This window comes from Capricornis sumatraensis, chromosome 7 (genome assembly GCF_032405125.1).
Source record: "Capricornis sumatraensis isolate serow.1 chromosome 7, serow.2, whole genome shotgun sequence".
Taxonomy (NCBI): Eukaryota; Metazoa; Chordata; class Mammalia; order Artiodactyla; family Bovidae; genus Capricornis; species Capricornis sumatraensis.
Genome location: NC_091075.1, coordinates 59,788,078 through 59,807,362, shown reverse-complemented (window position 1 = coordinate 59,807,362; position 19,285 = coordinate 59,788,078). Strand labels below are relative to the sequence as shown.

Sequence of the window (19,285 nt, the reverse complement as noted above, 5' to 3'; positions counted from 1 at the left end):
CATGCTCGGTTTTGCCTCTACTCCTGACCCCAGAGAGAACCCTGGCAATGGACCAGGGCCTGCAGGCAGGAGGCCACCCTCCTTCTGTATGTAAATACTTTAAAATTTTTACTGCCTTTACTGCTCATTATTTATATGGGGGAGGGGGACAATCTTCTGAAAATAAAGAGAGATAAGGAAGAAAGTGAAAAACCACCCCTTACTAGAGGTAACACACAATTCACCACCCAAAGCAGGAAGCTTTTGACAGTGAAGGGGAGGAAGGCTATCAATTATTGTACTTGGACAGGTGGAAAAGCAAGAGCATGCTGGGCAACCCGGATATATGGCCATCCTCCCTGCAACTCAGGCGTCTGCAAACACGCCACACACAGTGACGGAGACACAGAGCGGCACATGAGGCCCCGCTCTCCTTTCTCAACAACTTACCACAGACATCTTCTACATCAGTTAATACAAATCTACTGTGCTATTTGCAAGGAATATGATCGGGGTGTGGCCATGTGGTTGGGTTTTTCAGCCATTAAATGTCACCACAGTCAACACTCTTCCCACTGCCAAATATTTTTACTGATTAATTTCTAGAATGGGTTTCTACACGTGGCAGTGCTGGGGCAAAGGTAAGAAGAGACTGCACCTATCTCACACTGCCAGCTGCTCAGGAAGCCTCTTTGCCTCTCTGCAATGCCACTCCTAGAAAAGTGTGGTCCAGGTTCTAAAACTCTACCTTGCCACCTTTGGAGAAATCATTTAAAGCCAAAGTAAACTTTGAATTATTTAAAATTCCCTGTAATTCTTCTTCCTCGTACCAAGTTGACACCCTAAAATCCCACCATCCTGATCCAACTTTAACTTGGGACATTTATAAATCTCTCTACTTCTGCCACTTAGGGGTCTTTAGATCATCAAGAAGAAAGGCCTTGTTACCCGTACAGGGCATGTTTTTATTTCAAGGGTTTGTAAGTGACTTGGCCTCTTCTTCAGAGATTCAAGGTGAAGTTCTGATTTGATCTCTTTTTATAATAACTCTGAGTTAGGAGATGGACTGTAGTCATCTGTTTGGAGGTGTTAGATCTTATATGTTGAAACCAGCTGAATAACTGACAAACAACAATTTCCTTGTACAGTTAGTAAAAGGAATAGCAATAATCCCTTTACAATCAGTGATACAAAGTTCCTGGCACAGTGATGTGGCAGCTCACCTGAGTATAAACTGTCCAATCCCCTATCGTCAGCTTCATCATGTAGGTTCCAGACACTGTGCTGAGCTCAGTCGTGTCCGACTCTTTGCGACCCCATGGACTGTAGCACACCAGGTTCCTCTGTCCATGGAATTTTCCAGGCAAGAATACTGGAGTGGGTTGCCATGCCCTTCTCCAGGGGCTCTTCCTGACCAAGTACCTAGAGTACTTCTATTTGGTTCCTCTTGTAAACGCATGATGAAAACCACTATATGTCCAGGTGCCAGGCTCCTAAGAAGCTCAAACATTTGGACTGCTGTCACAGAACCATGCAATTTACCTATGCAAAAGTAGAGCCACCTGAAGACTACCATCTAGTCAACACTGACAAGGGGAAGACAGGACTCATTCTTTACTCTGCTTTCTTTTTTCAAAATGGCAATCTGGGGACAGGTAAGCCTCCAGCAACCATTAATGCACAAAGAATATAAGAGCTGGAAGAAAGCTGTGAGATCCTCTGTGGGGTCCACACCTCTCATTCTGGAAGCCAGAGGCCAGAAAGATGAGGACAACTGCCACAGGCCACTGTGGCCAATACAAGACCTGAGTCCTCAGCACCCACAACAGCACGGCCGAGGCCTCGTTCAACCTTGGGCAGCATCAGTGGTGGACAGAACTCTAGCAGCCTGGGATGCAACCTACTCTGTGGTCCTGGGCCCATAACTCAACATCTCTAGGTCCAAGTCTCCTTAACCATATGAATGGGAAAGTTATAACTAGTGGTAACTCATATAAACTTAAGTGGTCAAAACTCAGATAAAGGTTAGATAATACCTAATAGAGAGACCACAGCAGAAAAGCTGCTTTGCTCCATTTACTCGCAGAGACAAATAATGCACGTGCAACTTGGTTTACTGAACTGCTGACGCAGCCAGAAGATGAGATTTACCACCTTTATTCTAACCACCTGGTTATTCACGCCCAGACTGCCAAGACTTCAGGAGCACTAGAACTAAGTTAGACTCAGGAAACTTCCCATCTTGCCAGCAGATATTAACACACATTTTAAAATAAATAGTTTTGTGTTACTGGAACACTAACAATCACTGAAGAAGAATCAATAAGCTCTAAAATGGAAGTCAAAGTACCTCCAGTTTTTCCTTTTGAAATGTTCCAGTGAAAGACCAGTTTTTTCTTTTTAAATGTTCCAATCCTTACAGACTGATACTTTGATAAAATACAGTGAATTAGCAATAGAAAAAAATAAGACTGACAAAATATACAAGACCACTTTTTTCCACTAGGATCACTGTCAAATCATGGGGGAAGTTTCTAGATGCTGAGTCTCAAGTTTCGCACTTACCTTGGATAAGCAACTGTCCAGACCAGCACACAGTCAGCAGATCACACTGAAAACACAGGCTGCCAACACACCACAGCCTTTCAGCAGAGCACACACCTGCAGCGGCTCCTCACTACAGCCACTGTTGTCACGCACATCTCACACACGTGTAAAGTGAGGCTCTGAGAGGTTAAGCCATTTGCCTAAGATCACTCTGCAAAGTAAGTGGTAGAAGCGCAATTCCAACCCGAGTCTACCTGCCTGAAGTCTGGGCTGGACACTGTGACCTGAGAGCACCCAGACAGAAGGGACACAACTTGTTGTCGGTTTACTATTGAACTCTGTGTATCATCACATCATTATACAGCTTGTAGGCAACTATGCCCTTAGGTGTACCTTTTTCTTCTTCCTGTTTCCTTAATTAAGAGAAATCGTAATGAAGAGAAATTGTAATTTAAGAGAAATTGTGATGAAGACATCTGGAAACAGATTAGGTAAACACATGATAAATAGGAGAGAGACGGCCACTGAAATTGAACCTAAAAAAATTTTTTTTATTCCATACTTCTCCCTAGTTATCAACGAGGGGTGAGGCCAACTGGACTGATTCCCAGTTAGGCTTACCTTGGCCAACAGCCGAGTGCATTTTTTCCATGTCAAACTTAATTTTTGATCTTCCTGGAGTGCTAAGGATCTTTTCCCACACTGCAGTCACTTCTTTAAGACAAGGAGTGATTTCTTCATAATCAAGCTTTAGGCGCTTGTTCAGCAAATCATTCTCAGAGGCTAGAACAGACAATTTAAGAGCACATTAGTGAGTTATAGCTATGTGTCTCCTGTCTCACAGCAAGGCTGCCTGCTTTATCACCACCACTGAGATGCTTGCAGCCAGCTTAACAGGTCCAAGGTGAAGACTGGTTCCCGCCCCACCCCAGCTTCCTTATCACAGAAAAAGCTATATACCCAGGAGGCATCCCTGATCCCTCTTATTCCTCCATCCCCGATGGATTTTGTTGGCTCTACTGCTAAAATATACTACACCTATCCAATCCTATCCATCTCCATAGCTACCCTACTAACTGTAAACATGTCAAAGGGAAGAACTGTGTGTTAGAATTCCTAGTGCCTGGCAGGATTAGATTTCAACAAAACTTTACCTAAACTGGACTTCCATGGTGGCTCAGATGGTAAAGTGTCTTCCTACAATGCAGGAGACCTGGATTCGATCCCTGGCTTGGGAAGATCCCCTGGAGAAGGAAATGGCAACCCACTCCAGTATTCTTGCCGCGAAAATCCCATGGACGGAGGAGTGTGGTAGGCTACGGTCCATGGGGTCGCAAAGAGTTGGACACGACTGAGCGACTTCACTTTCACTTTCACCTAAACCAGGAGAGGCTCTCAGAGGATAGTTCCTTCTTACCTGGAGCCAAACCTTTAAGTATTGACAACGTCTACCCTTCCTCATGTTTCTGCTGCCTGGGGCTGAACAGAATAAATCTGCCTTTTTCACATGGCATCTTCTCAAATACAAGAAGATAGTTACTACTTCCTACCTTTTTCAGCTTACAGGTCCATTAGGAAGAATTCTACCTGAATCACCAAACTGGAGGTGGGGGGACCAACAGAAGAAAAGGAACGTAATTGAGCACTCTAAGAAGGACTAAAGCTGACAGCCTTACTCCCACCAAACCACTAATTCCTATTCAGATCACAGGGGCAATGCTGTCAGTCCCCACCCATTCCACAGCACATCCCCCATCTGGACTGGGAGTTTAATGGGAAAGCAGGTAGGAGACATAGCTAAGCAGGGGCCAGTATACAGGCTTCTGCAGAGCTGCTAAACTTGTCTTATGACAATAATAAACGAATACTCTATGTCCTCAGTACTTTATATTTAGCAACGTTTAATGTTAACAACACTCTAGGTAGGGTTTTTTTTATGTTTCTTCAATAATATTTAAAACAACATTTTTATTTATTAATTGACAGATAATTGCTTTACAATTTTATGTTAGTTTCTGCCATACATCAACATGAATCTGAGGCAGGGTTTTTTTTGAATGAGAAGACTGGGCTCAACACCCAAGGCCCAAGCAGAAGGCATAGTGGGCCTAAGCCCCCCGCCTTTCTCTACTGTTCTCTACCACACTGCAGAACTTGCTGTGATGAATGACACATTGTTTTCTAGGGATGTATCAATTTGGAGCCTTAAATATTTTATAGAACCCAGTGGAGCTGTTTGGACCTAGAGTTTTCTTTCTGTGAAAGATTTTTAATACAAAGTTTATCTCTTTAACAGATATAGGGCCATTCAGACTTTTTTTTTCTTATTTCAGTTTTGATAAATTGCATCTGTCAGTAAGTTTGTCCATTTCATCTCGGCTGTTCAGTTTATTGGCAAAGAGTTCTTCTTAGTCCCAGAGACACTGATAAGTCAGTGTGCACCTCGAATAAGTCTGCTCTCCCCTGACCCCATAAACACACACTCCCTAGCCCCAAATCTTAATTCTGGAGAAGACCGAGGTTGAGCAGGTTCATTACTTTGTCCAGGGCAGCAGAGTAGGATGTGCTGGGCACAGGATTTTTGCACCCTGAATTATTTTTAAAATAGTAATTACCACTGTTTCCTTGAGTCGCTCCTGTAAAGATTAAGTGAGATGAAATATACTTAGCTGTTCAGTCTCTCAGTTGTGTCTGACTCTTTCTGACCCTATGGACTACAGCATGCCAGGCTTCCCTGGCCTTCACCAACATTCAGAAAACTAAGATCATGGCATCTGGTCCCATCACTTCATGGCAAATAGATGGGGAAACAATGGAAACAGTGAGAGACTTTATTTTGGGGGGCTCCAAAATCAATGCAGATGGTGACTGCAGCCATGAAATTAAAAGATACTTGTTTCTTGGAAGAAAAGTTATGACCATTTTAGAGAGCATATTAAAAAGCAGAGACATTACTTTGCCAACAAAGGTCCGTCTAGTCAAAGCTACAGTTTTCCCAATAGTCATGTATGGATGTGAGAGTTGGACTATAAAGAAAGCTGAGTGCTCAAGAATTGATGCTTTTGAATTGTGGTGTTGGAGAAGACTCTTGAGAGTCCCTTGGACAGCAAGGACATCCAACCAGCTCCATCCTAAAGGAAATCAGTCCTGACTATTCATTAGAAGGACTGATGCTGAAGCTGAAACTCCAGTACTTTGGCCACCTGATGTGAAGAACTGACTCATCTGAAAAGACCCTGATGCTGGGAAAGATTGAAGGTGGGAGAAGAAGGGGATGACAGAGGATGAGACGGTTGGATGGCATCACCAACTCAATGGACATGAGTTTGAGTAAGCTCAGGGAGTTGATGATGGACAGGGAAGCCTGGTGTGCTGCAGTCCATGGGGTCACAAAGAGTCGGACATGACTGAGCAACTGAACTGAACTGAACTTCACAGACAAGATGCTGCTCAGAGTGCTGCCGTCTCTTGAAAGCTTAGGAAGGGAAGGAAGGCTAAGGGGCTGGGAGGCTGGGTATTTAAATGACACCCAAACTTGTAGAAATTTTAGAAAAACTACACTATCTAACTTTTTATAATAAACATGCAGTATTTGTTTAACCAGGAAAAAAAACTTTAAAAAATATCTTTAATTATAATTCAATTAAAACTCAAACTTCACTGTTACCATTATGCAGATAACCATGATGATTTGCAGAGTCAGACATCCTGGAGTGTGAAGTCAACTGGGTGTTAGGAAGCATTACTATGAACAAAGCTAAAGTTAGTGGAGGTGATGGAATTCCAGCTGAGTTACTTCAGATCCTAAAGGATGGTGCTGTTACAAGTGCTGCACTCATTATGCCAGCAAATTTGGAAAACTCAGCAGTGGCCACAGGATTGGAAAAGGTCAGTTTTCTTCCCAATCCCAAAGAAAGGCAATGCCAAAGAATGTTCAAACTACTGTACAATTGCACTCATTTCACATGCTAGCAAGAGGATGTTCAAAATCCTTCACGCTAGGCTTCAACAGTATGTGAAGTGAAAACTTCCAGATGCACAAGCTGGATTTAGAAAAGGAAGAGGAATCAGAGATCAAATTGCCAACATACATTGGATCATACAGAAAGCAAGGGAATTCCAAAAAACATCTACTTCTGCTTCACTGACTATGCTAAAACCTTTGACTGTGTGGATCACACAGTGGAAAGGACAAAAGAACAAACTGTGGAATATTCTTAATGAGATGGGAATACGAGACCACATTACCTGCCTCCTGAGAAACCTGTAAGCAGAACAAGAAGCAACAGTTAGCACTGGACATGGAACAACAGACTGGCTCCAAACTGGGAAAGGAGTACATCAAGGCTGTATACTGTCACCCTGCCAATTTAACTTCCATGCAGAGTACATCATGAGAAATGCTGGGCTGGATGAAGCACAAGCTGGAATCAAGATTGCAGGGAGAAATATCAGTAACTTCAGATATGCAGATGATACCACTTCAATGGTAGAAAGAGAAGAACTAAAGAATGTCTTGATAAAGGTGAAAGAGGTGAATGAAAAAGTTGGCTTAAAACTCAACATTCAAAAAACTTAGAACATGGCATCCACTCCTATCACTTCATGGCAAATACATGGAGAAAATGTGGAATGAGATTTCATTTTCTTGGGCTCCAACATCAATGCAGACAGTGACTGCAGCCACAAAATTAAAAGACGCTTGCCCCTTGGAGGAATAGCTGTAACAAACTTAGACAGTGTATTAAAAAGCAAAGACATCACTTTGCTGACAAAGGTCCATATAGTCAAAGCTATGGTTTTTCCAGCAGTCATGTATGGATGTAAGAGTTGAACCATAAAGAAGACTGAGCACTGAAGGACTGATGTTTTCAAAGTGTGGTGTTGGAGAAGACTCTTGAGAGTCCCTTGGACTGCAAGGAGATCAAGCCAGTCAATCCTAATGGAAAGCAACCCTGAATAATCACTGGAAGGACTGACGCTGAAGCTGAAGCTCCAATACTTTGGCCACTTGATGTGAAGAGCTGACTCACTGGAAAAGACCCTGATGCTGGGAAGGACTGAGGGCAGGAGGAGACAGGGATGACAGAGGATGGGATGGTTGGATGGCATCACCGACTCAAAGGACACGAGTTTGAGCAAACATAGGGAGGTAGTGAAGAACAGGGAAGCCTGGCGTGCTGCAGCTCATGGGCTCACAAAGTGTCAGACAGGACTTAGCAACTGAACAAGTATCTGCAACATTAAGTATATGGCTCATCCCAAAAGCAATACAGTGCTGACCAAAACCCACGGTTGTGGTGACTTGCCCTACTGTCCAGCATCAGGCTGCTCCATCATGCGTAACTGGGGGAAACGGCCTTGCAAAGGGTGCTGCAGAGGACTGTGGGCCCATGAGAGAGGCCCTGCATTTCAGTCCCAACACCACTGAAAATCAGCTGTTTACCTTGGAGGAAAGCACAATTCAGCCTCCAATGGTCAACAAGTAAGTGAAGTAGGTTCAGACAACAGGGTTTGATTCTTTCTTGGATGTAATGCTCCAAGAATAGTAATAAATATTTGATCCATGCATTCCAAAGCCAAGAAAAAGCCTTAACCATGGGAATGGGTATATGTTCCTCTAATTTCTTTCCCAAAGAGCATGCAATTCAGCCTGAACCCTTAATCAACTGCAAGAGTATCTCTCAGCTGCAAAAAAAAAAAAAGAAAAAGAATAGAATGATTCTCTCTAGTGAACTTCTGGCAGGTTTTTGTAAAATCTTGCTTTTGCATTTAATAATAAGGTTCTGTACCCCTCATGTAACTCCAAGAAAACCTATTAAATGTTTTTAGATGATTCATGATCAGGCTCTTATTGGTGATTATTTTCCTCAGCAATATAGGTACTGTACACACTGACACAATGCTTCCTAAATGATATTTAGGAAGTTTATTATGCTTTTAAGTTGGACTTTATAGAGCTAAGGAAAGAAATAGACTCAGACAGTAACAATATGAGACCACACAGGACAGAACTCTGCTGGATGAAATAAGGAAGTAGCAAATGAGGCTCCTAGCAAGGGCTACTGAACTCAATGCAACACCCGGCAAGGTATTCCAGGTACCTTAGGGAACCCTTCCGCATCCATTCTAGCTGGCCTGGCCATCACTTGCACGGCTTCACAAAAGCTTTGCCTCTGTGGCAATCTGATCCTGTATCATCAAGTACAGTTACAATTCCCAAGAAACATTCCCAAGAAGCCAGCCAGTATCCTTTGCGTTTTACAACTACGTTCTGAGTTCCTGCGGCTGCCATCTGCAAGAAGACTGGATAGGATAAGCATCAAGGTTTATGGGCTATATGATGAATGTAATTGCCTTTTAGGTTTTTAACAAAAGTCCCAACCAACATCCAATGACTCTAACTGCTCTGCTCCAAAGCTGTCATTTAGTTGATGGAACACTCAGCGATGCCATCACTATCAAATCTCTTTTAGACATCTGCTTTTAGAATTACTTTCAAGAACAGGCAACAAAATGATAGAAAACCAGAGTTGGGAGAAAACTTAGCATTCACTGCTATAAAATCCCCTCACCACAGCATCTCTTTCCACAGTAGCCTCATGGGACGAGCGGTCTTTCTCAGCTTCAGTACTGGGTATGGAGAGGCCGTGACATCATGAACAGTCCGTTTCTACTGTCCAACTATTCTTATCGAAAGGTGTTATCACTCTGTATTTGACTCCTTGCCCTTTGGTCAGAGATGATATACTCGTTTGGACAATGAACCTTATTCATCAGATTTGCTGTCTTAACTTTTGAGTTCTATAAAAACGTTACAATAAAAGATGAAGATCTGCAGTCAAGGAGCAAGTTCAATGAAACAGGAAGTAATTCCAAAACTGCTCTGGACAGGGTCAGCATGTGCAAGCCTCCCTTTTAAAGAGTATGTTCAGATTTCTCAACCAAAATCCTCCCTATTTTACATTCAGACAACTCTCTGTACTCCAAGACCCATGTTCTTTCTGTTATACTACCAGGTGCATAAAACATAGCTTCTCAGCTACTCTGAAAATAATACTTGATTCAAGCTTCTCAGCTACTCTGAAAATAATACTTGATTCAAATGACTAATGGAATTACGAAATGAACAAAATTTAAACTTCAGACTTCATGTCTCAATTTGGCACTAACATAACCCTGGCGCTGCTCTGAGCCTCAGTTTTCTCTTCAGGCTACTACTAGCTGGCCTTCTGGAGTAACTTAGTAGGTTTTCTTGGGGTGACATGAGGAGTACAGAACCTTATTATTAAATGCAATAGTAATAAGTAACTTCTGGAGTTGTCACCAGGATTAAACGAGTCAGTCTATATAAAACCTGAGTATCAATACAGGTAGAACTCAGCTAACCCAAAGTCTAGTTCTCTGCTTTTCAGATTAGCTGCAACTCACTAAAAAAGTACAGAGTGAGGTTATGAACTTTAATGATTTATGTCGGATCTGTTCATACCTAATACCCAGGCAAAGACTACAGCAGAGGACGAAGCAGGGACAAGAGAGAGAAGAAAACAAAAGACACTTTTCAGAGAATTAAAGCTGACATTTGAAGGATGCCTCTCAGAAGATTCAACTTAATACAATGGATGAAATTATCATTAAATCTCCCGAAAGTAAAAGGCATTAACTTTACTTTAAAAAAGTAAAACAGGCATTTAATATGTATATTTATGTATGTTGGAGTACCTTGCTTCTTTCTAATAACACATCTCTGATGTGTCTCACTTTAGAGTCAGGACCAATTAAACCACCATCAGGCCAGTTTAGCGTTAAAAGAAGAAAACCAACCTTGCAGCTTTTGATTTTCCTTCTCCATCCTGAGCAGCAGTATCTGTTGCAGAATGGCCTTTTGCCACAGCTCTCGAAGTTCACGAGATGTCCTTTTCTTTTCCTCTGGGACAGGGCCAAAGGGTCCATCTTCACAAACTGGTTCTAGTGGAGATCGTGGGGGAAGGTCTCCCAACTCTGAGTAATCTGAGGAGGCAAAAGGACATTTCAGGACGGTCAGTTTTCTTTTTTCCTTTTCATTTATTTTATTTTTTAAGTAAAGTATAGTTGCTATACAGTATTATATGTTGGCTTCCCAGGTGGTACAGTGGTGAAGAATCTGCCTGCCAATGCAAGAGACGCAGCTTCGATCCCTGGGTCGAGGAGATCCCCTGGGATCACGGCATGGCAACCCACTCCAGTATTCTTGCCTGGGAAATCCCAAGGACAGAGGAGTTTGGCAGGCTACAGTCCACGGGACTGCAGAGTCGGACACAACTGAGCACACACACATTATATGTCACAGGTGTATAATATAGTGATTCACAATTTTTAAAGGTTATACTCCATTTATAGTTCATACAAAGTACTGGCTATATTTCCTGTGTTATACAATATATTCTTGTAGTTTATTTTATACATCCCTTATCCTCTTCCCCTTCATCCCACCTCCCCCTGAACCACTAAGTTTGTTCTCTGTGACTCTCCTTTTCTTATTATATTTATCTCTTTATTGTATTTTTTGGATTATACATACAGTTTGCATCTTTCTCTGATTTATTTCACTTAGCATAATACCCTCCAAGTCCATCTCTTGATGCAGCAAATGACAAAAATTCATCCTTTTTCATCACTGAGAAGTATTCCATTGTATACATATACCACAGCCAGAATGGCCATTTTTCAATAAAAAATTATATTTAAACATAGTCCCTAATGAGAAAACTCTGCTCATTCAGATATTCACAATGACATTACTAAATTTAAAATTCAAGTTCTACTATGAATTGAAAAACTACACCTGATCCACAAACATAGAACAAGTTATACTGCTATATTGAATAGTAAGAAGTCACAGCAGCTGGGGAAATCTTCAAAGACACCTACTTTGTAAGGTATAATATTTTATCTTTTTCTGAATTAATGACTAGATGGTTGATAACCACAGCAAACTTTCATATAGTGTTCACTCTGATCCAAATTGTTCTGCAGGTTTTATGTATATAATTCATTTACCTCTCAACCACCTTAAAACGCAGGTATGGTAACTGTTCAGTTCTAAAGAGAAACAAACGGAAGCACAGGTGGTTACAAGCCTTGCCCAAGGCCACACAGCTAGGAAGCAGTCAGAGCCAGGGTTGGAACCCAAGCAGTCTGGCTTTCACGTACATTCCTGACCACTGTATTATAAGGCTAGGTGCTTTAAAAGAAGATTAAAACTTTTAATCTTTAATTGCCAGTAGTAACAGTGACCTTTAATAGTTCCTCTACCAAGCACTGGGCACCGTGTCAGGTGTTTCATATGGACAGACTTCTTTCATCCTGATGCCAACTCCAGAAGGCAAGTATCAGCCTGAAGAGAAAGCTACGGCTCAGAGAAGCCGGGTAATTTGTCCAGGGTGGAACAGTAAGTTCATGCTTTCTATAGATACCCCTACAGTTACAAAAGGGGCTTCCGTGGTGGCTCAATTGGCAAAGAACCTGCCTGCAATGAAGAAGACCCAGGCTCAACCCCTGGGTCGGGAAGATCCTCTGGAAACAGGAATGGCGACCCACTCCAGTATTCTTGCCTGGAAAATCCTATGGGCAGAGGAGCCTGGAGGGCTACAGTTCATGGGGTCGCAAAGTGTCAGACATGACTGAGTGATGACCACTTTCACAATTCAAATGTCTCTTATGACATCAATTTTCAAATTTCTATTTCTTAGCTGAAATCTCTTTATAGTTCAAGAATTTGTACCTTTCCCAACTGCAGACATGATGTTGCTTGTGCAGTATTACTGTAACCAATACCTTATAGACACACACAGAGAACATCCCAATGGCTCACCGTGAAAGTAGGGATGAAGAGCTGCATTAAGTTCCCCTACAAGTGGACCTCATCGGACTCAGTGCATTCCTAACACATGCAATGAAAAGCCTGTGCAGGCAACCTGAGCCTCACAACCATCCACCAGACAACACATTCCATCCAATGGCTCTAACACTATTCCACGTTATGTCTAATTTATAGAACGGTCATCACCATTGCCTTCTATCTAAAGCTGGGTTTGTTTTCCTGCTGTGAAATCATGCATAAGCCACAAAATGCTTAATTTCCTAATGTAAGTTGTCTATCTTAAATCCTCTTAAAAATGTTGGATTGAAAAAATAATAAGCCATTAAGAGTATTTATCACATTTTTATTTACACTTATTTCATTGTGAGCCTATTAAACAAATGTACTTTTTTGGAGGTAAGAAATAATAGACCATTTATGAATAATTTATAATTTATGAATAATAGACCACTTATGAGGATGTTCAGTATAATGGTCAATTTAAAAGCAGGAATCAAAACTATCTATATTGTATGATCTCAATTTTATAAGTATTATGAGAGGCAGACAGTTCAGTGATTAATAGGTCAGGCTCTGGAGTCAGGCTGCCTGGCTTTTAGTGGTTTTAATCAACACCCTGCATGTGTGGATTCTGTGATTTTTAGCAAGTTTCTTAACCTCTTTGAGCCTCCATTTCCCAATCTTTCAAGTGGGAATAATGGCCCCTCCCTCATAATGGTGTTACAGGGACTGAGTTAATACATACATACAAACCACCTAAAACAGGGTCCCACACACAGGAATATAGGGAATACTAACTTCTATTGTTGGCTACCACATATTAAGGGCAGACAAAAAAATACTAGAAGGAAACACATCAAAATTTAGTCCCTCAACTATAAGCTCAGAGAAGGTTAGAACTTGGCCTTCTTGTCCATAAGGGTCTGTCCAGCACCATGCAATCCCTGGCAACCAACAAGTGCTTGATAAATAATAGTTGAGTAAGAGATTGGCAGGTTCTGGGTTTGGTGTGATTGCCATTCATTTGTATTTCCTGAAAGTTTTCTAAAATTTATAGTAATAAACATTTTTATAATTGAAAATTAAAGAAAATACTGCAAACTTGTTCTGATTTAAGTCAAAGGTTGAAAAAAATGTTCTCTTGCAAAAGACTTAGAAGACAACTCACCTCTCACAACCTGTATGCTTACAGGGGCACTCATGACTGAACATAATACAGTCTAAATTAATTTCCTTTTCAAAAGGAATTTTAGTCTGTTTTCTTCTTTTACCATCTTGGCTGCTGACACTCTGCTGGACCCTGCGGTTATGATTCAAGTTCTGCTTTATCTCATACTGGAAGTATTTACCCTTCCTCTGGTTCATAAAAGATTCTTGTTTCCAAAAAGTAATTCTTGTGAGCTGTCAGGGGTGATGCGGCAGGAGCGGTGGGTAGAGCCGAATTTCAGCAGAGCTTTACGTGTATATAGAAAAAAACCAGGGACCGCCTGTTACCTGAGCATTCAGTGGACTGAATCTGAAGACTCCTTCCCATCCTTAAACTCTACCAGTAAGATGAGGACTCAACTCTCGTGGTCTCCTTCCTCAAACTGCATCCTTCCTGTCTGCCACAACCTTTCTCCTCTTCAGTGTCCTAAAGATTCCTACGACGTTAACTTTCAAACTGGGAGAATGAACAGGGCAGTGTGCCTCAAGCTGGGCTGATGGAACGTGTCTAGGAATTCTGGCTGTTCGGTCCCCAGACTCACCTACTCTCTGCCAACTAGGCTGCTGGCAAGAACCACAGTCTACAGAAGCTTATGACACTCCAGGTCCCGCTATTTTCCTATTCAAAGAAATCAGATTTGCAGAGTCCGAGAGCTGTCTGGTGATGATGACTGTGAGGTTTAAGACATAAATTGCCTCCCTAGGGTTCTCTGTAAAAAGCAGAGACATTACTTTGCTGACAAAGGTCTGTTTAGTCAAAGCTATGGTTTTTCCAGTAGTCATATTATGGATGTGAGAGTTGGACTATAAAGAAAGGTGAGAGCCAAAGAATTGATGCTTTTGAACTGTGGTGTTGGAGAAAACTCTTGCAGAGTACCATGGACGGCAAGGAGATCAAACCAGTCAATCCTAAAGGAAATCAGACCTGAATATTCATTGGAAGGACTGATGCTGAAGCTCCGATACTTTGGCCACCTGATGCAAAGAGCCAACTCACTAGAAAAGACCCTGATGCTAGGAAAGATTGAAGGCAGGAGGAGAAGGGGATGACAGAAGACAAGATGGTTGAATGGCATTACTGACTCGATGGACATGAGCTTGAGCAAACTCTGGGAGACGGTCAAGGACAGGGAAGCCTGGCGTGCTGCAGTCCACGGGGTTGCAGAGAGTCAGACACAACTGAGCAACTAAACAACAAAAGGGTTCTCTACTTCAGCCTTCTTTTTCTTTTTATTCATCACAGCTCAGTTCATTGAGCTTTTACCATGTGATGAGTCCTTGGCACAGATAAGCCTGTTTGATTGTCACAACCACTTCAAGAGATAAGTGATAGTATCCCCTTTCTATAGGCAAAATAACTAAGGTGCAGTGAGGTTTTATAACGTGGCCAAGGTCATACCTCTGGTAAGAGTCAGAGCCACAGTTTGAATGGAGATATATTTTCCTCCAAGTAGAAAATGCTTATCCAGTGCCTAACACTCAGACACACATGGGTATCCTGCAGGAATGCAGATTCTGACTCAGTCAGTCTGAGGGCAGCCTGAGAGTCTGCATTTCCATCAAGCTCCCCGGGGATGCCACCACCGGTGGGCTCAAAACACACTTGGAAAACTGGGCTCCACACCACATTTTTACTGTTCACCCCTTCCCACGACCCTAGGTACTTATTATCATGTCAGTTCTTCCTTTTCTTTGGCTGTTCTATGGCCCACAGAACACAGTCCAAGTGTTGCCATCAGCTGCCTGAACTCAGGGTTTCACATGTGGTTGGAGCTCATCCCAGTCCTGGTCAGGGTACCAAGGCCCAGTGCAAACACAATGGATTATGAGCACTAGTGTGAACTAACTAAATAAAGGCTAATCCGCTATACAGTTCAGCAAATAAACCTAACAATTTACAGCAGGGTGTCTCACTGGCAGGACCACTGACACTTTGGGCTAACTCTTTGTCACAGAGGACTGTTCTGTGCATTGAGGAGTGTTTACAAGCATCCCTGGGCACTACTTGCTAGAGGATAGTAATATCCACTCATGCCAGCACTAACAATCAAAAACACCCAGACAGCACTAAATGCCCACTGGGGACAAGGGAGGACAAAATCACCTCCAGTGAGAACCTGAATCAGAATAAAATACCCGTCACTTACTCGCTCCTAAACCCTGGGAAGGGGTAAAATACCCCCTTCACCAAGTTTATTTTATGTGATAACAATTACTGGTGTCCTAATCTCTAATTAACAGTTTTTTAAAATATACTATCTTTTGTTCATATTAACAGTAACCTAGCTACTAGGAATTTACATAAAGAGGATAGTTAAACATTTGTTTATTCTAAATGGGACCTGGCTAATCTCATCAATGGAAAAAGCTCCAGATCTGGGACAAGGCTATATTTGGTGATCACTCAGGTGTGTGCATGCATGTCTGGGGTGCAGCTGCGTGAGGTGTACACTCATGTATGCAGGAGCTTGACTGGAGCGGCAGGGTGAGGATAACAATATGAAAATGTTGGACAACTGCCGGCTTGCTTTTATTATTAGGACCTTGCTCTAATAATAAACATATGCACGAGTCAGCTTGGATAGTTCCTAAGCTGTTGACACCAGAATTTGTTGAGTCCTTTATATGTACCCAGGATGTGATGTGCTTGGTGGTCTGAGAGAGGCTTTGATGTTTCTAATATTCTTCAGAACAACGTGGGGACCTCACTTCTGTCCTCAACTTATGTTCTTGCCGAGGGGCAGCCACCCAGAGGCTCAGGTTGAAGAGGGCGGCTTAGGGCAGAGAGGCAGAGCTGGCTGCCCCACCCCCAGGCCAGCTTGGTCAGTCCCTCTCTATAAACCTCTGCAAACACGCACACCTGGGTTCCAGCCCCTCAGGGCAAAATGTGAGAAATGGTATTCACCTCTGACCAACCCAACTGTGGAGACCACAGGCACCGACAGATGTCTTCCTAAAGCCTGCAAAGCCACACAGCCACAGGGCTGCAGGGACAGGTCAGTCTGGGACTGGCTTGTACTATTCTGACATCTCCTATAAAGACAGGATGGTGAGGGCTTAAAATTACGTAGACGCTCAGCAACAAAAGCCTTCAATGCGTTCTAAGAATTGTTAAAGCAGCCATAATTCAGGGCCCCTAAGAGACAGCTGCCTCTACCTAAATCACTGGTGTAACATTCTCAGTAGAGTCATAAACATGATCTATGCCGGTGTGTCAATACTGTTGATGCCAGACTGTTCTTCAGCTACTCTGTGCTGCCACATCCTCTCTGCACACACACGTGTGGGGAAGAACGTTATGGAGGAAAAGGAACGTGTGTGCCTGGCCTCACACCTGTCCAGCCTCCGGCTCTGTGAAGTCTGGAATACAAGGAGGGCTCCTTTCTTGCACTTTCACAAGACACTGATTCCAAGTTTGAACTGCAGTTCTCCCTTTTAGAGACATGACATTAAATGATGCGTTAAGTACCCCGTAAGAAAGAGGAGCCGCCGGAAGAAAACGAAGAGACAGACCTTCTAAGAGACAGTACTCGCCAATATTCTGCTTTTATTTCTTATCCCACAATAGAGCATTACATAACTATCTCCATCCCTTTTGAAAAACCCTGATTTCCCATACCAATAGATAAAGAAAACATTTAAAATTTCAGTTACTCTCAAACCTCTGTTTTAACTATGTCCCACAGACCTTGGAAACAAGAATTAAAACTGAACATTTAATCTCTGGAGAAAAGTTAACAACAACAGGGATTAACATCTGCAGCATCTGTTGTACCAACAGCTGAAGAAAATTTCTTAAAAAAAACAAAGAAAAGAAATGCGTAGATTTAAGAAAGAAACAGGCAGTCCTTGAATGAATGCTGTCAAACTGTTTACAAAGCGCAAACCTCACCTCTCCTACAACAGAACATAGATGCCAAGGGAGCAGAGATATCGGCGGTCCCTGCTGCATTCCATGCCTGGGAAAACAGCAGACACACACAGGAAAATCACCAACAAAAGAATTCATCTCTCTGCACCCTACCCTGACTTCTTTGGATGCTTTATGGAAAATGACTAAAAAAACACAACTTGCTACTTTTCTACAGTCGCATTATATGAGGTGGCTCAGTGGTAAAGAACATGCCTGTGATGCAGGAAATGCAGTTTGATCCCTGAGTTGGGAAGATGCCCTGGAGGAAGGCATGGCAAGCCACTCCAGTATTCTATCCTGGAAAGTAGGTGTCCTGGAAGAAGGCATGGCAACCCACTCCAGTATGCTTGCCTGGAGAATCCCAGCGACAGAGGAGCTTGGTGGGCTTCAGCCCATGGGGTTGCAAAGAGTCAGACATGACTGAAGCAACTTGAGCACAAGAAAAAAGAATTTTTAAGAAACATTCATTGTTTAAAAAACAGTATTTTTAAGTTTTTGACACTTGCTACTAGAAATCCAGAAGCCCTATGAATATGACACAGTCCCTCAAATGTCAAGGATGACTGGTACACGACTGGTAAGAAATACAAAGTGTACAAGAAGTTCAGCAAAGAAAGTGAAATTTCTCCTGTGCATCAAGTCAAAGCCTTGGGCCCTGGAGCCAGATGTCTGGGGTCAAATCCCAGCTCCACCACTAACCTAGCTACTTAACCTCAAACAGGTGGTCTGAACACTTTACACTTGCACCCTCACACGCAACATTTGCACCAGAGTGCCTCTCAGAGGATTAGCATGAGCATTTAATGTAGATGCTTCCCTGGTGGCTTAGATGGTAAGGAATCTGCAATGCGGGAAGAAGCCCTGGAGAAGGAAAGGGCAACCCACTCCAGTATTCTTGCCTGGAGAATTCCATGGACAGAGGAGCCTGGTGGGCTACAGTCCATGGGGTTGCAGAGAGTCGGACACGACTCAGAGACTAACACCTCCTCAATATGCAAGTGTGGGGGCAGGGAAGCCTGGCACATAGGAAGCATTCGATAAAATATCAGCTGTCATTCTTACCAACATCAGGTTGCTGGAACTGGTGGTTGTGCTTTAAGGACAAGTAATATTCAGGTGGGAGTAATAAGAGCCATTTCCTATAAGAGCAGCACAACAAGAAATGCAGGTGAGCCTTATGCACTGAGCCGTTCTGCTCATGACCAGGCGGTGCACATACAAACAAGAGAATGGTTGTGCCCAGGTTATCAACAGCCCGACTGGTTTATTTATGTATTAATCAGTGGGAATGATGGAAGGATTTGGGCTCCTACAATTTCTAAAAGAAAACTTATCTCATTTACGCATTCTTCAGCCCTGGAACGATAACCCAGCCATCAGGGAATGCAGAGCTTAGCAGATCTGACAAATGAAGGGCTATTACGAAACAATGTGGAGAAGTGCTGGGGGTGGGGAAGGGAGTAAGCTCTAAAGACAGAACAGGGAGCCTACCTCTGCCTGAGATGGGGTGCAGTGGGAGTGAGGCATGTGATGGGGAGGCAAGCACACAATTGTTTTTAAGCAGCCAAGAAATGCAGAAACTGGAAACAAATGCAAGAGGCCTACAGATCTCTATCCCTATGACTTCCCAAAGTAGGCATGTGGGGTTGGATTTCCAAGGGTCTGTGAAGATGACTTTTGGACTCAGTCTGGTGAGGGGCTGTGACAACAGCTCACGGAGACGCAAGAAGGCACAGGGTGATGGAAGTCCAGGGAGGAGAGCCAGGCAGAGGCAGGAG

General features: G+C 42.8%; 1 protein-coding gene across 5 annotated transcripts in view; it reads right to left on the bottom strand.

Moving 5' to 3' along the window:
* TBC1D1 (TBC1 domain family member 1) overlaps positions 1-19,285 on the bottom strand; it is a 217,306-nt gene that overhangs the window by 40,209 nt on the left and 157,812 nt on the right. For all 5 annotated transcript variants that reach the window (XM_068975380.1, XM_068975382.1, XM_068975381.1 and 2 more), the window contains 2 exons: positions 10,351-10,536; positions 3,148-3,309 (listed from right to left, as the gene is read on the bottom strand). In XM_068975380.1, coding sequence (XP_068831481.1) covers positions 3,148-3,309; positions 10,351-10,536 — 348 coding nt within the window. The remainder of the gene's footprint in view (positions 1-3,147; positions 3,310-10,350; positions 10,537-19,285) is intronic.